The following is a 22,461-nucleotide window of genomic DNA, read 5'->3' as shown; positions in this document are numbered from 1 at the left end:
TATTGTTACAAATATAAAATAAATTAGCTACATTTTTTAAAATTAATTGTCACCACCTACAAAATATAATCTAATGACAAAAGTTACAATTATGTTATGACACATAATATGTTGGCAGGGTGGTATAATGTGAATTTCTATAAAACATTATATTAACTATAGTTTTGTTAGGTTAGTAAAACAGTATTAAATTAATAGAAAAACTAAAAAGTAGAACTCTAGGAATTAATTTTAATTACAGATTGTATATTGGACATTTTTGTTTGGAATATAATAAGAAAAGGTATATAATTTTATCAGATAAGAAAAGAAAAAGTATAAATTAATAAAATTGAAGAGCACAGGGGAAAAACGGTAGTATGTTATTAAAATTTTTAAAGTATAGCAAAAACAAAGTTCGTGAATGCCTCTCCCTCTTACATAGAAAAAAAAAATATTACATTAAATGTTATTCTAATAAAATATGTATTTATTTAAACAATCTATTGACATAAATAAAAAAAATTAATCGCATAAATTGAAAAAAAGAAATTTTTATAATGTGTTAACTACTGTTTTCCCCTGTGCCTTACAAATATTAATGGTAACAGTCTAAGGATGTACCAAAAAAATTATATTTCTTTAATACATAAAAAGAAATTATTTATCTAAGCAATTCTAGATATTATCAATTGACATTTTCAAAAAAATAACTTTTATAGTACATGAAAGCTAATATAAAAGTCATAAAATAATTAAGTTTTAATTTTACTGATACAATAGTGATGTATGTGTTTTTAATATATTTTTTGTTTTTTTTTTTTAATGTAACAGTATTACATCTATAACTAGCTACATGGGTTAGGAACATTTTAATAAGTAGGCTGCCATAGGTTTATATTAAAATCAAATAATATTAATATAACTAAAACTAAAAAATTATATAAATGTAAAATTTCAGTAGATTTCTTCCATTATTTTTTAGCAGAACAAACTTTCTGAAAAGTATCTGCCAGAATCCACATGACTTTCTATTTCCAAGAAAAATGAAGTCTGCTTTCTTGAAACATTGATAAGTTAAAATTAATTGGTTTTAACTAACCAAATCATAATATCGAATCATCTAATTATTTACTGTTTCTTCTTGTTTCTCTGTAGAGGTCTCTCTGGAATTAATAGGCGTTGAATTGGTATGCCTTAGTGCAGAGTCTTTTTGTTCCTTATCATTTACTACAGTAATATTATCGGCAGACTGTGGTTTTTTAATCATTGATAAGTCCTTTTTCGGAGGTATTACAGGCTTATTAGGCGGAACCGGTGGTGGCGCACCGCGATTCAAGGTAGTCTGTTGTTTCTTTACTACATTCTCGGACAAAACATTGGGTACGGACATGTTTCTCTGAGTGCCAAGTAATGATTTTTTAATATTTGAATTTGATGGGCTAGCGTCTAATGATTGCATACTGCGACCAAAAGCTATGGGCTGCTTTTTTATAGTACCTAAGGAAGATGACGGGTCTTCATCAAAATTAATCTTTTCAACCTAAAAATCCAAATTTAAGTAATTAATAAGTAATAGAACACTAAAAAAAAAAATGCTTAGATTTAAAATTTCAATTTGTTTTAGATTTTCAATTATTAAATATTAATAAAAATTATTGTATCGCCAATATTGTGTTTTAATTGTATTTTTAGTGTTCAGGTAGAACGATTACAGGTGATCCCTGTAATAATGTGTTAATGTGATAGTATTTAACAACCTAATAAAAATACTCTTTTTGACACCTGTTGATTGTTGATTAATTTACACAATGGTCAAAGTGTAATTTTCAGACCTTAAGTCCTTTAATTATGCTCGAAAAGAGAAATAAGGAAAAAGTTTCCACCCTTTCTGGGGAAAAGGATATTTAATACTTCCAAACGTATATTTACAGAATGTTTCATACAATTCGGAACTAATTTGACTATTTTAAAAAAGGTATAGCGCACCATTATTTTTAAAATAAAACATTTGTAAAAGTTTTTCTCGATTTAAAAGGAGATGAGGTAAATTTTTTAAATCTTTGGGCCAGTAAAGTACCTGTCAGGTACGATTTCTGATCTATAGATTTTTCTCTATAAAGAAATTGTTTTAATGGTTTAAAATATATCATGATCTAGACGTTTTTAAAACAATGCTTTCTCAGCTCCACATTAAAGTTACAATTATATTTTACACATCTGATACAATTGAAATACAAATGTAAATTTTAAATGTGATTTTAAAACTAGATTACTCAAAAACATATACATAATACACACATAAATAGTATAAATAGTAAAAACACACGCTCATAAAATTACCTGAGGATCTTTAATTGGTCCAGCAGTACATCGGATACCTCTTAAACTTTGTCCTGGGTTAACTGATTGAGCTATTCCAGTCACTAATAATAAAAAATGTTTTGTTATAGTTAGATTATGTTAAGTAAAATAATATTATAATTAATATGGTTAGAATCAAAGAATAAGAATAAAATATTTTAAAGGATAACAAATTTCATTTTTAAGAATTATTAGTTTTATAACATTCTTTAAATTCATAGAACAAATAATAGAAATTTGATTGAGAAACCAAAACAATAATTGACATACTTAAGCTACAACAAAGTTAAAGTCAAACTTCATTAATGAATATAAAAAAACATGGCATATGCACTTTTGGTTCAATTACTAGATTTGTTTGAATGCTAAATTATAATTTATGTTATTTAAAATATATATCACTGTAATGTTATTACTTGGACCCGATACACGAACACTTGACGCAGTAGCTGTAGGTTGAACAACTTTTGCTACACTGCTCATAATTGGATCACTTGGAGAAGAAATAACTCGACTACTCGAAACTATAACAGATTAGTTATTTACATTTAAATAAACATATTAAACTAAGTTGTAAATACTAATAAAAATATACACATAATGAAAAAGAAAACAGGTTAAGCGACCCATTAAGGGCTACTACTGCTCCATGGATGTTACCTTACAAATACTCTTATTCAGAACGGGTTGTTAGTCTGTCACTTAGGAAGAGGATTGCGGCTCCTTTTTACTTTATTGAATAAAGTTCAATAAAGTTTCTCATTTTGAACAGATCTTACTCAGTAAACAAAGCTATATTAGTCTTATAACTGAATGTCAAACCAGTAATAATAATTACTGAACACTATCATTCTATCCAATCGTCACTTGTTCACCCTCATAATGAATAATAGAGAAAATAAATATTACCTGAACGGCTTGAAAGTTCTGGTAGATTATCTTGAAGTGCTTCACTTAGTACTTTCTCTAACGAAGTTATCTCATTTCGGCATTTTATTAATTCTGTTTCTAAAGTCTTTGTTCTAAAATACAAATTAAGAGAAATGGCCATGAGCAAAAACACTCAATATAAACCCCCATATTAATATATAAAAATACTTATTTAAGTATCTTATGTAACAATGAACAAATTTATAATTGCTTACTTTTTCTCCTCGGCATTTAAAGCTGTTGCCATTTTTTTGCTTTCACTATCAAATAAAGCTAAATGTTTTTCTAATTCGGCTTCCATTTGCAAAGCTTTTTTACTTTCTTCTTCAAGTCCTTCAGCCATAGAATCTATTTTACTTTTTTCTTCGCTTAATATCTAAAAACAAAATAAAAAAATTATTCATTAAGTTACTTAGTTAAAGACGTTTCATTAAATTATAGGAAACCACAGATAACCAATACTAGTAGTCTTCCCATTAACACTGAAACAAGAGCCAATTGCAATGAGAAAGACTCGGTAAATAAGTCAATAAAAGAACCCGTTTATTGTTTGCATAGACAAATGATATAAAATGATATAATATTTTATTATATTTTAGGTGGACGAGTGGGTAAGGTATTAGCGCTCATTTGACACTCGGTCACAGGCGAGCAATCATCCAGTAAAATAGAGCCATCCTCCTCTCGTCCGATGGACTGACGACCCATACTAGACAGTGCATTTGTCAAGAAACCATCATCTCATGATAGCTGTGTTAGTCTTTAAAGTCCTGTTAAGCTGATGATGATAAATATTTTATACTTTTTTTTTATGGCTTGTTTACCAAGTTAGTCTCTTGCTTTAAGAATTATGTTTTATTTTAATAATGATTTTTATCTAGTATTAGCTTTATATTTTTAAAGAACCCTTTATAGAAATGTTTATAATAATAAAAACATACAAGACCATGATATAATTCTATTTATTTTAATAATATAAGTTATACACCTCATAACTTACTTGTCCTAAATCTTCAGACCGTTTTCTTTCTTCTATATATTTCATCACAATTTTTTTCCTTTCTGCTAACAAAAATAACACTATTTGTTTATGTTTAATTTTTTCTTCTTCCATAGTGTGTTGCAATTTTTTATACTCGTACTCCAATTGTTTTTTTTTTAATCTTTCGAGTTCAAGAATCTACAAATTAAATTATTTGTAATACTATGTTTTTAACAAGAAAATAAATAATATATTTTGTGATTTACCTTGTGATGCATAATTTGATTATCTTTTAAAACATTTGCTATCCTCAAATGAGTTCTCCTTTGTTGTAGTACGAGATTTTCCAATGATCCTAGTTGTTGATATGAAAGACTATCGTTGTTGGTATCAAAAGTTGCAAAACAATCACGTTGTAATGCAGCTAATGGATCTTTTATGAGGCAGTCGCTTCCTCTGTTTCGCAGCATAGATTTAATTTTTTCACACTATAAAAGTAATTAAAATATGTACTTGTGATTTATAAATAGATATAAATACTTAAATAAAACAATGAGTTATCACACAGGAGGAAAAACTTGCTGTCAAAGCATAACTTTTTAAAAACTGAAGGATATGAATGTAACAATGACCAATGTACATCAATTATCAGGACAAAAACAGATCTGAGAATCTCTTAACAGGATAATAGTAACAGTGGCGTATTTTGGGGGGTGTCCACGGTGTCTGGACACCCTTCTGGCTAAAAAGAAAATGTATTATACATGTCAAATTTGTATTAAATATACAACAAAATAATATTTTTTTTTTATAATAAAACTACTTATTTATATAATACAAAGACAAAGGCATTCTATAAGTGTTATATAACTTTACATTAAAACTTTCAAAAATATATTTGTTTAAATTAGAATTGGCCTCGGCAGTCAGCACCAATGGTCATTAGCAAAAACCGTAATCGTAGAGACCGACACTGTACTGCAAGAACTAAATAAAAAAAATTATTTCTTGATTTTAGTTTAATTAAATTAAGTTTTGTTATAGAAAAAAAAATAGAATACAAAAAATATATGTATTATAATCAAATATTGTGAGTAAAAATCTTTAATTTATAACTATATAAAAAAATGATATTATAAATATTTACTAAGTTTTTAGTGGTCGGCATTTGTGAAAAAAAGGCTATACAAAAATACAAATATAGAAATTACGGACACCAGGTAGTACCAAAAAAATGGACACTCCTCAAAATACGCCACTGAATAGTATAAAATGTCACTTAAGTGGCAACACAGTCTTTCTCAAATTTTGGCCTAATTGTTTATTACTGTATTTACTATGAAAATATTGTACAACTCAAAATTTTGCTTTGAATTGACTGGGGGGGGGGGGGCTGAGATTTATGATAAAGTCAATACAGGGTGATTCTTTTATCATGGGCCTTTTATCATATGGAGTAAAGTTTAATAAAAAATTTAGTTTTTTTTCATGTTTTTTTATATAATCTGATCTCAATTTTTTTTTGTTTTTACCACACTCCCAAATTAGTTTGACAAAAACTATTTAATTTTGAATGGTAACGCAAATATTTTATTAACTTTTTAATTTTAGAATAATGTACTCTTTACATTTTGACTGGTTGATAACCAGTTTTGGACAACTATTTTTAAAGTTATGATGGGAGGGGAAGTGCGGTTGGGAAATAAACGCAGATAAAAATAATACTACTTCCACCTTTTTGCCTGCCCTAAACTTGAAACTCCAATAACTTCAAAAAGAGTTATGCGAAACTGATTATCGACTAGTCAACATTTTTGGTACATTATTCTCAATTAAAAAAAATAATAAAGTCTCTACATTACCATTCAGAATTCAAAAGTTACTGTCAAAAAAACTTAGTTGGGAGGTGGGGCAAAACAAAAAAAGTTGTGAAAAACTGAGATCTTATTGTATAAAAACTATATAAAAAAAAACATTTTAATTTCTCATTGAACCCTCAGATATTGAGTGGCCTCAATATGATGAAAAAATCACTCTGTATATAATGCTATAATCGAATAATTGTTAACATGTTCATAATGTCAATAAATGGTAATTGAAACTGATTTTTTTACTCTTCTGTAAAGTTGAGAAAAATAAGATAGGCAGTGTTGCAATTAAACTGAAAAAATGTATAATAAAAGTTTGATAACATCAAAAAACAAGTGCTCAAACACAAACATCGTTTTAACAATTACAATTTTTGTAGAAACACAACTGGATGTCTTGGCATAAGGTATATAAAAGATTTAAAAGTAAAACTAAACAATTGGCGGCTAAATAATCAATCAAGTGAGTCTCGCACTCACTAAACAACCAAAGACTTTGATTGTGAACTATCAGCATCAGCCTAACGGGCCTTTTAGGTCCAACACTGCCATCATGAGATTAAGGTTTCTAGATTAATTCGTTAGCCGAGAAGGGTCATCAATCCATTGCCAGAGAGGGAGATGGTGGCTCCTTTTCACCAGATGATTTCTCGCCTGGCCAATGGAGCACCCGTGAGTGTTGAACCAGTGAAAGCGTCAAACGTACTGAAGCCTTAGCCACTCATCCTCTCATATATATATACATATCGTCCTTTTATTCAAAAACCAGATATAGATAAGTAAGGTAACTTTTGAAACTTATTACATTTAATATGTCATTACATTTAATATTATTAGTTAAAAATTTAGGACAGGAGCAATGGTGGAGTGTAGTATTATTTTTATTTGCGCACATTACTCAACAGCATATAATATGATATGGTTAGGTATATCAAAAACATATTTAACTTACAATTAATTCTGTAGTGTTTGGGTAGAAGACAAGTCCAAATTACAATTTTAGGTTAAATAAGGTAACCATTTTTTTCTTATTGATAAAATAGTTAAACTCTAAATCATATTTACTTAGTCGAAAGAAAGAATAAAAGGATAGGTGGACTTATTTTTATGCCTTTTTGCCCTAGCACTACAGAATTAATACAATTGACGAAAATACATACTTTAAGGGTTGCTATAACGACGTCTCTTGCTTGAAGCTCGCCTTCTAAATAACCCAACAGCTTTAGTAGATCTGACTTATTTAAATCCATTTTTGGAGTTTTCTATTTACACAATTATATTTAATTACATAAGGAAATTAACTATATATAAATATATATATATATACAGGTGTGTGTTTATATTACTTTAACTGTATTGCTATCACTTTGTCCTTTGACCTGGTCTTTTTCTTCACTTTCCAATTCATTACAATTTATAGAATCTTCGTCTTTTGTAGTCATTTTGCATCTATTTAAATTTTTGAACATACGTTACATGTAATTAGTTAAAATTTGTATCAATACTTTTCTAAAAGACTGTACATAGTACAAAAAGAAATATATAATATTAAGAGGGTAGTTTGTCAAGGTCATAGGTTAGATAGTTATAACACAATTGTGGTAAAAGAGAATAGACCAAAATTTATATATTTATCAAAAAGAAAATATTGAATAAATTATAAACATAAAATAAAACAATATATCTAAGAAAAAAGACAAACTAGTCGAAAAGCTTGAATTATTAAGTCATAGGACTATCCTCGGTTCAAGCGTTATAATTTAATGTTTCTATGTTAGCTTATGTTGATAATACTTTAAAAGTTTGAAATAAAAAACATCAACAAAATGTTATAGTTTTAATAACGTTTTGATTAGTAACAAACTTTGTTTGATTCGTAAGATCTCATGTTTGAGCTGTTCAAAACTTAATGTATTATATTACATAAGCAGTGGCGGTCTGGCTTGTAGAGAAAAAGAACAATTACTAGCTGGGCTGTCAAGATTTTAGGCTATTTGAGATTATGAAATTGATTATTTCATGGTATCTTAACCCTATGTGGTTTGTGAGCATAATTATATAACTCGGGCCTGTATTTAGGCTCAGTCCGCACCCTATATATAAGTATTAAAAATGTAAAGTACCTTAATAACTGACAGAAATTAATGCGAGTATTAACATGTTGAACATAACAAAATTACCCGTTTTCTTTGTGATTTATAGCAGTGTGTGATGTCGCGTTGAGTTCACAGTCGAAACATGTCGCTATTGGATGTAGTCAGAACGGCTGAAGTCGAGTCATGAAAATCAGTAAACTAATATTGTGTTTTCGGGTGAGAACGATCAAAACAGCCAGCGGTGGCTGTGATCCATCGTGATCTTCGGTTTAACAAATACGAATCTAGCCACTACCCATTGACCATTCTCATCATCTTACGCATGGTATCTACAGTCTACTATTGTTTTTTAAATTGATTAGACGGTCGACGGCATTCGGACGGCCGATGTATACCGAATTAAAACGCGGTTACTTTTTAGGCTTGTCCGTACATCGCTCCCGGTCGATAGTACCGAGTTAATGCTTAATATCACTAAAAATTGACATTATGATTGCATTTTATACAATTGCTAAAACAAAACATTAAACTATTACACATAAAAACATTTCCGATTTCCGATTAATCAGAATATTCCGATCCGACATCCGTCGTCAAACGCTAGCAATTCATGCAAATTGCGATCATGATATTTGATAAGAAATAGACATAGTTGCGGTATAACAGTATATTATAATATTATATTCGTAGGTATGATACCAATTAACATGTTAATATTTTATAATATAACAATATGTAATAATATTATGCCTACATTGAATGTAACATATAATAAAGGGGTAAAATGTTTTACAGAAGTGTCACTATGATATGACAGATTTGCATGAATACGTGATGACGTACATTTTTATATTATGTAAATCCAGGGCAAGGGCGTTCCTGAACATTTATGAGAAGGCGAAATATATGTATAATATACACATACATATAGTTCATATAAGAGTGCCCATATAGTCAATTTACCGGCAGCCAAACTCAAAGCTGTGTACAAAATAAAAATCTTGAACAAAAATACCTAGCCCCATTTTTACATATAAACCGTATACATCATTCAATCAAAGAACATTTAGCATTAGCGGGTTGACCACTCTCTAATACAGACGATTTACATGCAGCAAACGTTAAAAAGAATAAAGGAATTTAAATTTGTTTTATTAAACAGAGATTAATATTGATATTCGATTTACATTAAAAGGCTTAGTTTATTGATTAAATAGGTACCAACATTTAATAGGATATTACATTATTATATTAATTATCAAAGTCTATGTTGGTAGACACTATTTTAAACTTTGTAAACATTAAATTAAATATTAAAATCTAGACGGATGGGTGTCATTGCCCATTAATAATAAATAGGTCACTATTCATTCGGGCTCGTGTTTTGAATTGATAAAAGCATAAAACCATTAGGTATTAAATTATCAACGTTTTGAACAAATTATTTTAACAATGTATACAAAACTAGGGGTGTACGAATAATAATGAATTGAATAGTATTCAATTCAAAAAAAAAAATTGAATAATTGATTTTTTTAATAACTTGAATAATTCGATTAAAAAAAAAGAAAAGTAAAGGTAACGAAGAAAAAGAAATATTTATCTACCTACCGTACCATACCTACAGCATCAATACGATGACTGAGATGCAAAAGGCATATTGTTTAGTGCTTAGAGGTAACTACTTATTAGAGGTATCTTACTTATTTTTAAAATAAAACGTTGTGTAAGTCTTATTTAATTTTAGCAAAAGAAAAAGTTCTTTTCCTAATTTGTACTCTATAATGTATAAAGCACAAAATAATAAAAAAATTATTTTTACCAAAGAAACTTCTTGATATTATTGTTGGGTGCTAATGGAATTTCAAGTTAATATATTCTATTATTATTTATACAGCTCACAAAATTACTAAACCTTAAATAATTACACGCAGTGACTACATGCATAGCATGTGAGGTACCTGGATTGGATTGGTGGTCAGTTGGTTATAGGTACACACAATGTGGCATAGACAACATTACATAACCATCACATGATTACCATACTCGAGATCATTAATTATTAAATTAATGACTCAATTTAATATAATGAAGACGATTTTATTTTTTGAAACTAAAATGGGTTTTTTATTGTTGTAAGGGTATTAAAAGTGGTCTACTTTTTTGACGTTTAAGACAAAAAAAAGCCTGACAAAATGTTGACTAATTACTACTTATATGTCTACTTATGGTCCGATTTTGATTCTTTATAGATATACGAGCTATTTGGCTACTTTACTAGGTTATATTGAAAACAGATTGTTAATTTTTTCTTGTTTGATGTAAATAAATTATGTTTTAATAATAAAAATCGTTTTTCAACATAACCCAGTAGGTATAAAACCAACAAAAATCCATCTTTTTACAAAATTGAAATTGGACCAGCCAGTCTTAAACTTATAAAAGTATAATATGTTAAAACTAATACGCAGATGACTAAATTTGAAAATAAATATTACCAGTATTTATTCAAAACAGCCAATATTTCGAGATATATAGTTAATTCAACTATTCATTTTTATTTACGAAATTTTATTTTACACAATTTAATAAAATAAACAATGAAAATAATCCAATTTTTAGTTGAAATTCTGTCTATAACTTATAAGTATCTATATGTTTTGGGAATTTTAAATCTTAATTTACCGCGTTTTTTTAATCCTGCATTTTGTAATTTATTTATTATACAATACAGGGCAGACTCAATTAATACAATATTGTAAACTAATTGATAGATCATTTTTAGCTACACTCATCCAAATAATCAAACAAATAATGTTATGACTTTATTCGCGATTTGATATGTATTCACAAATTATTCATTCAAATATCAATAATCATTCAATAATGATTATTCATTATTCTTCCGGCCAAATCAACAAATTATTCATGATTAATCAAATTAGTCGAGTTAATCAAAAAATCAATTACTTAATTAGTTTTTCGAATTACACACTATTCAATTTATCATTATTCGTACACCCCTAGTTTTAATATCTTAGCATACAAAATAACGGACGACGCGAGAGTTGTCATTTCACATGTTTTGTTGACATTATTATAAATTCAATGTTATAAAATATGTTTTTTAAACATAACTTTACTAAATACTATTTTATTTTTGGTATGGTTTTTCGGTCGAAAACTAGTTAATTCTTTTTCATAACATATTTAATTAACATACCCACGGTTTTTAATCTTTATTTTGTTACCTGACCTAGCAAATCCCTCCAGCTCATAATTCTATGCAGATAGTTCCTGAGTGCACTAAGAAATGGTCATCAATCTGTATTACTGTCTAAAGGATTCTAATTTTCAAAATATATCATTTTTTTTTTTTAGTCATCTTGTATGTCTTATTTTGTACTTACTTCATTGTTTATAGGTGTGATGGTTGGTAATGTATCATGATCGATAAGAAGACTCTGTTCTTGAGAACAACACAGACGAATTTCTTTACCCAAATAGAAAAACTAAAATGATGCATTTCTTGCCTAACCCTTTTAATTTTTAAATTTTAATTGTCTGGAAACTACAGTCTGGGTATGAAATATATTTTATGTAATTTATTAAAAAACGATTGGAATGATTAGTTTATTGCAGGTTAACAAGAAACGTGTTTATTATTTCCTATAGAACTTCCTTACAATCTCGAATATAGATTGCGATGGCCTTGGTATTAGGAGAAATAAATATAGAACGACTATCACAGAATGTGAACCTGTGAGTTGGTCATACAAGAATTTTACTCTACGCGGTAATTGTTTTTTGTTTTTTTTATCATATTTGTACTTTTTTATCAGTATATTCACGTCTATGTATAATAAGTAATTATGCAGAAAGCACAAGCTAGATATCGATTGGATAACGAAAAACGAATTATTCATTGTCATTATAATATTAATGTTGTTCATACATCATTTGGTATGCTAAATGTCAATTGCCAATACCGTTGAATAAACAAAACAAAGTTGTTTATTGAATTATTACTGTTTGTATCGAAGCAATACAGCTAGTGGGATAGTGATAATGGAAATATCATGGTTAATAACCAAACCTGGAACCATCTTTCTATGAACTCCATCTCGACTTGTTATAAGTATTTGCTAGCCTCACGCAGTCAGGATTAATCTTAAATCAAACGGGAATATCTAAACAATAATAAACAATAATTTGAATACATACAAATTACCAAAAACTACATCTGCTTTTTTCTGAGCAGGGGGTTCTTAATCAAACGCGAAAATTACAAAAGTGAGAGAGCCGTCTGAGACAACTAGTAAACAAACGTTTTTTGTCATATCTCATAACCATTTTTATACTCTATTGTTAAAAGTAATTACATAATCATGAAAATAATATCAATCGTTTTTTCCAACATCGAACCATTATTTCATTGCTGGTAAGTTTTAATATTCATACGGTTATGAAGCTAAAAAAAAACATGGGTTGTTAAGCCCCTTTACACAACCCTAGATCCGCCTGGAGTTATTCTCTTTTCTATAAGATTCGTTATGGAGTCTCCGACTCTCACATTATCCTTTCAATATACGTGCCTGCACCTACATAGCTGATACAACATTATCGTGTTGCAAGTGTTAGCTACGATGCGTTAGCTGCTAAGGTATTAGTTTTATAATGATGTTTTTTTTGTGTCTTAAGTCACGATAACTTTTTCGATACCTAACAAAAATGTACATAATTAATATATCAAAAATATATTTAAAAAAAACAAAAACATAAAAGACAAAACAACACAAGACCACAGATAAAAATAAAAACGATAACAAAACTACAGAATACCTAAAACATATAATCTGAGAATTGTGCAACTCAACGTCGAAAGCTTGACCAAATTTAAGACCTAAGTCCTAACTTATCACAGTTCGAAGTAATTCGACTTATCACCCCTACTGTCAATGTGATAAAATGTATTTTACTTACATTTGATAGAAAATACATTTTTTTTTAAGGTTGTAGGTACAATGAAGATGATGCTACCCTCATTCTACAATTTGAATGTGGTATAATTTTTCAATTTTTAGTTTTCGTCGGTTTAAAAAAAAATATTGAGGTGCCACTGTTTTCTCTCCTTTCATATAATTTTCAAATCCCGGCTTAAGGATTTTTTCATTAATTTCAAAGAAAATTGTGGCTAAATAAAATTTATTGACATTTTCATGTCTTAGCTCTGGCACATAACCGAAAAAAGCGTTACCAAAAGAGCGTTGCCAAAAGATCGTAACGAAAAAAGGTGGGTATGGGAACGGGGTGGAATTAGCTATGGCAAATAACCGAAAAAAAAAGTTACCAAAAGAGTGTTACCACACGAAGATGGGTTGGAGGTGGAAATAGGGGTAGGAGATAAGGGGTGGGGTGGGATAGGGTTGGGGTTGAGGACAGGAGATAGGGGTGAGTGATAGGGGGTGGGATATAGGGGTGGGATATAGGGGTAGGGGATAGGGGTGAGTGATAGGGGTAAGATATAGGAGATAAGAGATATGATGTACGTTCAACGTTCAAATTAGAACTAAATAATAAATTCAAAACAGTTTAATTCTCTATATATTAAACTATGTTAAGTTACTTTTGGCCAGATAATAAACACTACAATTTTAGCCAGAAACATGATTGTACATAATTTTTTAATCTCCTTGGCTTATGCTGTAACTGGAAGCTCCATGTAATTTTTTTTTTTTTAATTATAATTCCACAACTAATTTATATTTATTCGGTACTTCAATGGGACATGAAAATGCTCTTTCGTGGTTGCAGACTCGGCTGAAAAACTTTTTTCCATCATTTTGAAATAAATTTTTTTTTTTTTAACGTAAAATTAATCATTACTTATTTAAAAAAAAACAACTATTTTATACGATTTTTTTTAAAATTATGTTCTCTATCAAACTAGTCTTTAACGTAATAATACGAGGATATGGTAGGTATGTACACACAAATTAATACATATTTTAATTATTGCACTCATCGAAAAAAACTCAAATTTAATGTTTTAATTATAAACGCGCTTTATTAAAACAAACCGTTTGACCCGAGAAGGCATTGGTTTTACAATTATGTGTTTTTTGTTTTGAAGTCTTGATACATTTTTTTCCGTAATCGTGTGGGTCTGGTACTGTGGTGGGCCAAAGTAGAAAGGTTTACTCACTTCAGTTGTATTAATTCATGTAGACCCGTGACTTCCCCTGCCTCCACTGCATTGGCTTATTTTATCATGCCTATTTCAGTTAAATTTTTTAACTATTAAATTATTTTATCATTAAAATTAGACATTTTTTTGTGGAAAATACAATTACAGTAACGTATTATTTGAGGTTTGTTATTGTTGTGTTTGACAATCTAGGCGGACTCATATTGTAAAGTAGGGCTACGACAATTACAGATTACTAATTTTCACCTCATAACTGTTATATAATATAATAATAATATATTCAAATTTGCTCACTAAACGATGAGCTAATCAGAAATAGATGTATATTTTATCACTATTTTGGACAATGACCGAGTTGACCGTTAGTCGTCGACCGTTTGGTCGTTTGGCGATTTGTCGTTGTTCTACAACATGGCAGGGGGTGAGCGCGCGTTGACGACATTACGCCGACCAGACAGTGCTGCAACGCGAATCATATTAACAGCTGCTGTTGATGCGCGACACCAGCACCAGCACCAACTATAAGCAGCCAGCAGGTGTTTGCCAAGAGTATACCGCGTTTAAGGGCAACACCGGTTACGGTCTGTTTCATAACAACACACCACACACAAACCAACCGACTGGCGCGCATAAATATATAATAGTAATACGTAATGTAGGATATTATACATATGTATACTATAAATTGTACAGTGTGTGTACACTGCTTTTCCCCCACCACGTCCTTGGGGTAGCCCCATTGCGTGTGGTGCGTGTACGCGGACAGCGGCGCGCGCCATAATATAATCTTTACGGTCAGGGTCAACGGTACGAAGCATGTGTTGTGTTGTGTGCACTGTATACGCTTTGTGTTAACCGGCCATATTGGAATGCGTACCGTGATTGCACCACGGCGGCAGCGGCACCACCACTCAACACCAGCAGCGGCGGTGAACGTTTACCTTGTTCGTGTTTAGACGATATTTACACTGTTCGACATCAACGACAGCGACGGTTCGCCGGTCGAAACAACCGATACTTCGTTTATTACTATTAAAAAATACGCACATCGTTATAATATATTTGATATATATTGCACTTGTACCCGGTTACAACAATAGTACTAAAGACAGCAAAAATAACAATTGCGTATAGTTTTCAAAATAATCTGCGATCGAGCGTGTACCGTGTTTTTGTTGTGTTTTGTTCGTGCGCCGACCGTGTGAGTGTGCGAGTGATAAAACGGAGGTACCAGTTTTTTTGGCCTGGTGAACGGCAACGACGACTACTGTGTGCGACTGCTACACATCTAATATCAGTGATAATAATAATAATAAATATTGGATTATTATAACAAATAACATAAATAAATATTTATATGAATAATGCGATCGTCCGGGATTCTTCATCCTCATTCACCGGTTTACCGCGCACGGAAGATGGTTGAAACACGACGGATTAGATTTTAAATCTACTCTCGCCGTGACATGCACCCAGTTCTTTCAGGTAGGTAACAAATGAATTACTAAACTTCATTAGTCTGTACTGTTCGTTTAAATGTTATCGTAGTCGTACTGTTAAAGTTTAGGTTTGCGATATGCCAACGTTAAACCAATTAGGATGGTTAAAAAGAATGTAGGTATTTAAATTGTCACCACAGTATTGCGGTGTATTGCGTAGAATTTACACTGCAACCGGTATGCAATGCGGACAATACTGGCTGACAAAATTTTCACTAGGCTATACATTTTGGTTTGTAATTGGCTCATAAACACTCTAGAATAGGTATTTCAGACATACTCATACATGCCAATATGGGTGTGATACTGCCAAGGTCTATCATTGTTATAACCAAATTTAATTCAAACACCTGCTGTTTTTTATCATTGTTAAAAGTTATTTGCACCACTTTTCTGTTTAAAAACAATAAGTATAAGCATAGAGCAAAATAATTTTTAAGAAAATAACAATTTTTCATCTACCTATCCCTACAAATACCTATCAGGTATATATTGTTAGTGTCAATACCAACATAAGTTGAAAAAATAAATCTATTAGAAGTATACTCAAATTTATATTCATTTTCTATTAGTTTATAGACTTAGAAAATTAGATTGTATTAAATTAACTATATTAAACTATTATTCAGTACTATTTATTGGTTATCTGAGATTATGTATAATATGTCCTGGCACTGTGTCTTTGTGCTTGTGTGTATCCTAGTTAATATTAATATACTTAATTATTGTAAAAAACTTAAATGATTTTAATAATATTTTGATATCTTCCATGCATATTCCAAAATTGTATGGTTTTGTTTTTTATCAGCATAATTGTTTTTCATGTTAGAACCTTTACACTGTTCTTTATTTATTCTAGAATTTCTCGATTTGTCAGAATAAATTAGTTAAATTTGATGATGTTTAATGTGACCTAGTTTAGTCGTCTTTTCCTGATTATACAATAAAATTGATTACTAATTAATTCCCTTTATAACTGTATAGTGATATCATATACCATGTTTTCATGTTGAAGATTAATAATATAAATATAGAATAAAATATATGCTACAAATTAAAAACTTTAATTTTGTATAGCAGTAAAAAATCAGTAAGTTGCTTTGTTGTCAGTAATTTTATAGTAATGCTGCTTACAAAGGTTTCTTTTTCAAAGCTATATAAAGTATAATATTTGTGTTATCAAGAAATAGTAAAAATGCATTTGATCAGTTAAATATATTTGCATACAACCATTCTTTTACTTGGTCAAAACTAATTAAAATTTACTATAGTGCTCCGATTTTGCAAACAATTTAACATGAACCATAATTTGGCTGAATCCTTCAATTAAATTATTATTTATTATTTATTACTTAAATTAGCAGTAGGCTAAGGTATGCTGGTTTACAGTTCAATAAGTTACTGCTATTACAGGAGTGGTAAATACAGTCAAGTGTTCACTACCTTATACTTTTAGAAAAATAAGTTGTAATATTATATAATAGATATATTAAAAAGGAGGTGCTTGAGTCAGTAAAGCAGCAAAGTAACAGATTATAGAAGAATAATTGTTATGATTTATGACCCAATACACCTTTAAACACGAAATTCAAATTCAAATTATTATTTAAGTACTCTATAGACAACTCAGGAAAACTTACATATTTTACTATAAAATTACTAAACAAATTGAGGATTAATAAAATATATATTTAAGTCGTTATTAGTATAATGATATGTAAATTTACTTTTTTCTGTTTTGGAGGGGAACCAAGACAGATAAAGTTTTTACTGAATTCGTATTTCTAAAATTATCCAATAACTATTTTTTTTTATTTTTGAATTTGGAAAAGTATAAATGAATAGTGAAGTTAAACATACATTTTGATCAAATTTGCGTTAAATGTAGTGCTTTTTTTAATGTGCTATTGTTTTCATAGAAATTTGTAACTAGACTGCTACACAGTCGAGATAATTTATTTTAAATTGCCACTATAAAATTATAAAAAATATATTCACTGATATGATATATGCTATTTATATAATGTTTAAAATGCACCATTGTGAAATTTTGTAGTAGGTATAAATTGTTTACATAATTTGTTATTCTAGCTACTTACCTAAGCAACAACCTTATAATATGTTAGGTTGAATATTCAAGATAAGTATAATTATTCATAACTCTTAATTAATTTGCATATTATTTCTTTTAATTTTAATATTAATTCTTCACAATCAATTTTTTTACTACCTAATGACGATTAGGTTACTTGTATTGATAACCTTTTTGCGTTTTTACTAGAATTATTTTTGTTTTTGTTCTTTTTCCTGTCAATTAATAGATTTAGCCAATTGTTAATTAAAATTTGGTTATGCAATGTTTTTTTATATTAATATAAATGCATTTAAAAGTTAACTCTTCATGCTTTGTTGTAAACTGCAATCAATTAAACTTTTCTAAAAAAAAAGTATACTTAAAATACTTTTTTATTAATAACACTATGACTGATTAAGTTCATGTAGTCATCACTGATATTAGTATTGTACAACTTTATTTATGTTATGACAGCTTAAAAAGGTTTTTATTATTGTGTTTGAAGTATGGAGTAACAACTATTAAACAGTTATTTTTGTGTGAGCGCAATATAGATGCAATTCATTTTTCTTCTTAAAATTGTGTATTAGACTCTTTTGTCTTCTAATCGTTGATATAACCATTATATGATAATAATAATAGTATAGAAAGCTAACTTTGAAGGTTTCAGTGTCTTATGATATTATAAACAAATATATTATTGAAATATGTTGTTTTATTGTTACAGGTTTAAGTTATTATTATTACAGTTAAAAACAAAATACTAAATTTTGAAATTTGTCGTAGATAATAGTAAAAAGAAATAATGAATTCTGGAATGTAAAGAAACGAATAAAAAAATATCAAATGTTTATATTGATTTGTTTGTCAAAAAATGTATGCGTCTACTTAGGTAATTAAACAGGAAATGTGTTTGTATGACATAGGCTACAGTTGAAAGTTTAATACCTTTTATTGTGTTTATTATTCGGCCTATAACAGCATTGTTGATATTGTATGCAAACACTATTCATTTATATTAATTTAAAGGAAGAAGCTCATAAAATAAAATGAATTAAAAAAACCTTGTGCGTATGGGAGTAGTGACGTTGATATATGTTAGGGCTGTCCCCCTGATTGTTCTATTAGTAACTGTAGCACACAAATATATATATTAATAATTTTAAATTGTTTTAATGATTTGGGTGATAATAATGTATTTTATAATGAATTTTTTGTGAAATGTGTAATCTTGTAACGGTGTAGTTTCAGTGTAGTTTTTAATGATTTATTTTATTTTATTACTACGACAAGTAGCAAGAGTGGCCATATTTATTTACATTGGAAAAACCAATGATAGGCCAAGATAAGATGGGTGAATTTTTCCAAGGTCATTTGAGACTCCTCTAAAGGTACATCTATATCTCTGAAACTACTAAACCACTACACTAATTGCCAAAAAGTCCAATGTTTTTGTTTTTTGACAATTTTGCTTACCTTAAAAGCGCAGTAGAAGTATATTAAAATGTTTAGTTGCATGACTTGATCAAGAAATAATATCAAGAAACCAGTTAGTTAGATAAGTAAAGAGAATTTTCAAATTCAATAATAGCAATACAACTTGCTTCTTTACAGAACCTTTTTACTGTTTTATTAAATTTTATTTGCTTTTTGATGGTTTATTTAAATAATATATCAATATTTAATTTCTAATTGAAATTTCATAAGTAAAATATATACCTACAAGTATACAAAAATATTAATTTTTAAAATACCCATATTTGCATATTTGCAACTAGCACGTGGTTACTACTTTCGATGTCTGACTTTAACTGATGACAAAATAATTTATTTACATGTTACCCACCAAAACTACTCTTTAAAATAATATTTTTAACTTTAACATTAAAAACTATTTTTGATAATTTTCTATTGTTAAGTGATCCTATTTAAAACATTCTGCTAAAACAATTTTTTCATAGATAAAATTACTATAACATGTAATTTGGATAACCTGTATAATTCTTTAATATTATAGTTTCAAATCATATTTTTTTGAAAATATATCATGTATTGTACATGTTTCATTATTGGGACTTGTTGAAACTAAAATAATCGTTAGGTAGGGATCAAGAGAAGTCATTGCCTATAAGCAATAACCCATTAACATTCGCTAAGCTCATTAAATCCAACTTTTAATTTAGTTATGATTACAGTATTCACAAGTATAATACATATAATAAAGCATTTCTTGAATATCATCATCCATTTTAAAACAATACTTCAATACGAAGATCTACAGGAGTAAAATTCCATAAAACCCAAATCGAAAATAAAACCATATTTTACATTTTAATTTATATTATTATTTAGTATTCAAGTGACTCAAGAAGTCTTTGAAATACTTGATTTTCTCAAACCCATCTTGATCTCATACAATTAAGGGTCTATTTTCACTGCTCTGAGATGTGTCCGGGCCGAAACCGTATCGGTTTTTAGCAAGTGCGGGTCGGCCCGGTCAGGTATTCACACTATTCAGTAGGAGATCAAGATGGGTTTGAAAAAATCAAGTATTTCAAAGACTTCTCTTGATCCCTACCTAACGATTATTTTAGTTTCAACAAGTCCCAATAATGAAACATGTACAATACATGATATATTTTCAAAAAAATATGATTTGAAACTATAATATTAAAGAATTATACAGGTTATCCAAATAACATGTTATAGTAATTTTATCTATGAAAAAATTGTTTTAGCAGAATGTTTTAAATAGGATCACTTAACAATAGAAAATTATCAAAAATAGTTTTTAATGTTAAAGTTAAAAATATTATTTTAAAGAGTAGTTTTGGTGGGTAACTAAAATTTAATAGTAACATACTTATATTTGTTGGCTTTTAAAACCAAAATTATATAATTAAAATAATGACTGGTCGATAACCAGTTTTGGTTATCGACCAGTCTTTATTGTCCTTCTTTTAAGTGATATGTTAGTTGCCATTTGACTCTAAAAAGTTACTCACTAAAACTCTCCTTCTTCTTAATGTGCCGATCCGTTTCGGATGTTGGCGATCATCATTGATATACGAGTTTTGTTAGTGGCACTTCTGGATAGTTCCACCAAACTTTTGTCAAACCATGTTCTGAGGTTGGCTAGCCACTAAAACTACCCCTTAACAAATTATTTTAATTATTAAATATATTTTTTAATCATTTAACCCTTCCAGGACGGCCGCATTATAGGTCGGCCATCCTTTAAGTCAGCGATTCCCAAACTTTTTTGGTTCACCACATCCCTAACAATAAAAATAAATAATCGTGCCTCCCTTGAATAAATTAATTACAAATACTCATGCTAGTACGTTACCTTTTGAAATTATTGTTGATCTAAAAATATCAATATTTATCTTGCCCAAGGGAGGCGCGCTTTACAGTTAGGAACCGTTGCTTTAAGTGATAATATAACGATTTTATTTTAACCTTTTTTTAGTCAACACAATTATTTCATAGAAAAAATAACTGTAACATGAAATTTGGATCTAGTCATGACTTAAGTTTAAAGATAAACTATCACACCACGTATTCAGTTGCAATCGCATTTATAGTATATATATATGTATATATATGTATGTTATGTATAATAAACGATAAACGTTTTTAAACAAATAAAGAAGGTTACGGGGTATGAATATAATAGTATAAATTATTCACGTCGGGAGAGGGTATTATAGGTATTTTGTTGCGCCGTCTCGCCGCGCCGTCACCGGTGCCTTGTAATAATCCCAACAAAAGCAAATAATGGTCGTGACGATAACAACCAGATGGTAAATCCGCCGTGTTCGTCCAGGTGGACAATGATTTACCTGGCGTCAGTTCGGAAGGTGTGTGAAAACAACCCTTTTGCGTTCATTCACTCGTATTCTTTATTTTTTTCTACTAAGGTGTGTATGCTTCGTTATCTTTCAAAGTATTATTATTTATTTTTTAGTTTTTTTTGTTCGTCCTTTGCCACCGCTTCCCTTACTATTTTTTAGAGGTATTCGTTTTTAACATAAAAATATAGAAGGATAATATATACGATAATATATAATTAAAGAAAAAAAAATATATATATATATTTATATTATAATACATTTTACATAATTTTTTCAAAGCAAAATATGGGAAATAAGGGGAAAAAAAACTTGCTTTTGAATAGCAAGTGTTTCTATCGTTTTTTCTCCTTTTATGATTACTCATGTATATTAACGATACATTTTTCTAACACCTTGCACCGACGATCCGTATGGTAAATTTTCAGATCGTTGATAATTATTTAAACGATAAAAGGGTTTATTTTTCACAATTTAACCTGTATATTGGTACTTCGTCATATTACGAGCATAAAAGGGTTGACATTATTTATTTACTCATGCATGCCGCATGTGAACACGCTTGTGTGTGTTTTACCATCCTAGATAATACTTATTGTAAGCATTT

The 22,461-nt window shown here is 29.1% G+C and overlaps 2 protein-coding genes across 3 annotated transcripts in view; one reads left to right on the top strand and one right to left on the bottom strand.

Moving 5' to 3' along the window:
* Nucleotides 1–115: 115 nt before the first annotated feature.
* Nucleotides 116–8,832, bottom strand: LOC126845037 (CTTNBP2 N-terminal-like protein). The gene is made up of 10 exons (XM_050583616.1): nt 8,304–8,832; nt 7,470–7,572; nt 7,284–7,385; nt 4,522–4,743; nt 4,274–4,453; nt 3,489–3,649; nt 3,253–3,365; nt 2,760–2,867; nt 2,323–2,405; nt 116–1,522 (listed from the first exon to the last, which is right to left on the bottom strand). The coding sequence occupies exons 2-10, from the start codon at nt 7,563–7,565 to the stop codon at nt 1,103–1,105; spliced, it is 1,485 nt and encodes a 494-aa protein (XP_050439573.1). The 5' UTR covers nt 7,566–7,572; nt 8,304–8,832; the 3' UTR covers nt 116–1,102.
* Nucleotides 8,833–15,320: 6,488 nt separating this feature from the next.
* LOC126844243 (nuclear receptor coactivator 2-like) overlaps nt 15,321–22,461 on the top strand; it is a 46,330-nt gene continuing 39,189 nt past the window's right edge. Inside the window, exon 1 of one of the 2 annotated variants that reach the window (XM_050582273.1) lies at nt 15,321–15,912. The gene's annotated coding sequence lies outside the window, so the exon portion shown is untranslated. The remainder of the gene's footprint in view (nt 15,913–22,461) is intronic. The other variant, XM_050582276.1, reaches the window with a different exon arrangement.

The sequence above is a fragment of the Adelges cooleyi genome, unplaced genomic scaffold, assembly GCF_023614345.1.
Source record: "Adelges cooleyi isolate 19-005CV unplaced genomic scaffold, UGA_ACOO_1.1 ACOO_flye_CR_arks_rails_tigmint_CR_PRNA_651, whole genome shotgun sequence".
NCBI lineage: Eukaryota > Metazoa > Arthropoda > Insecta > Hemiptera > Adelgidae > Adelges > Adelges cooleyi.
The sequence above is the reverse complement of the archived record's forward strand: the minus strand, read 5'-3'. Positions and strand labels throughout refer to the sequence as shown.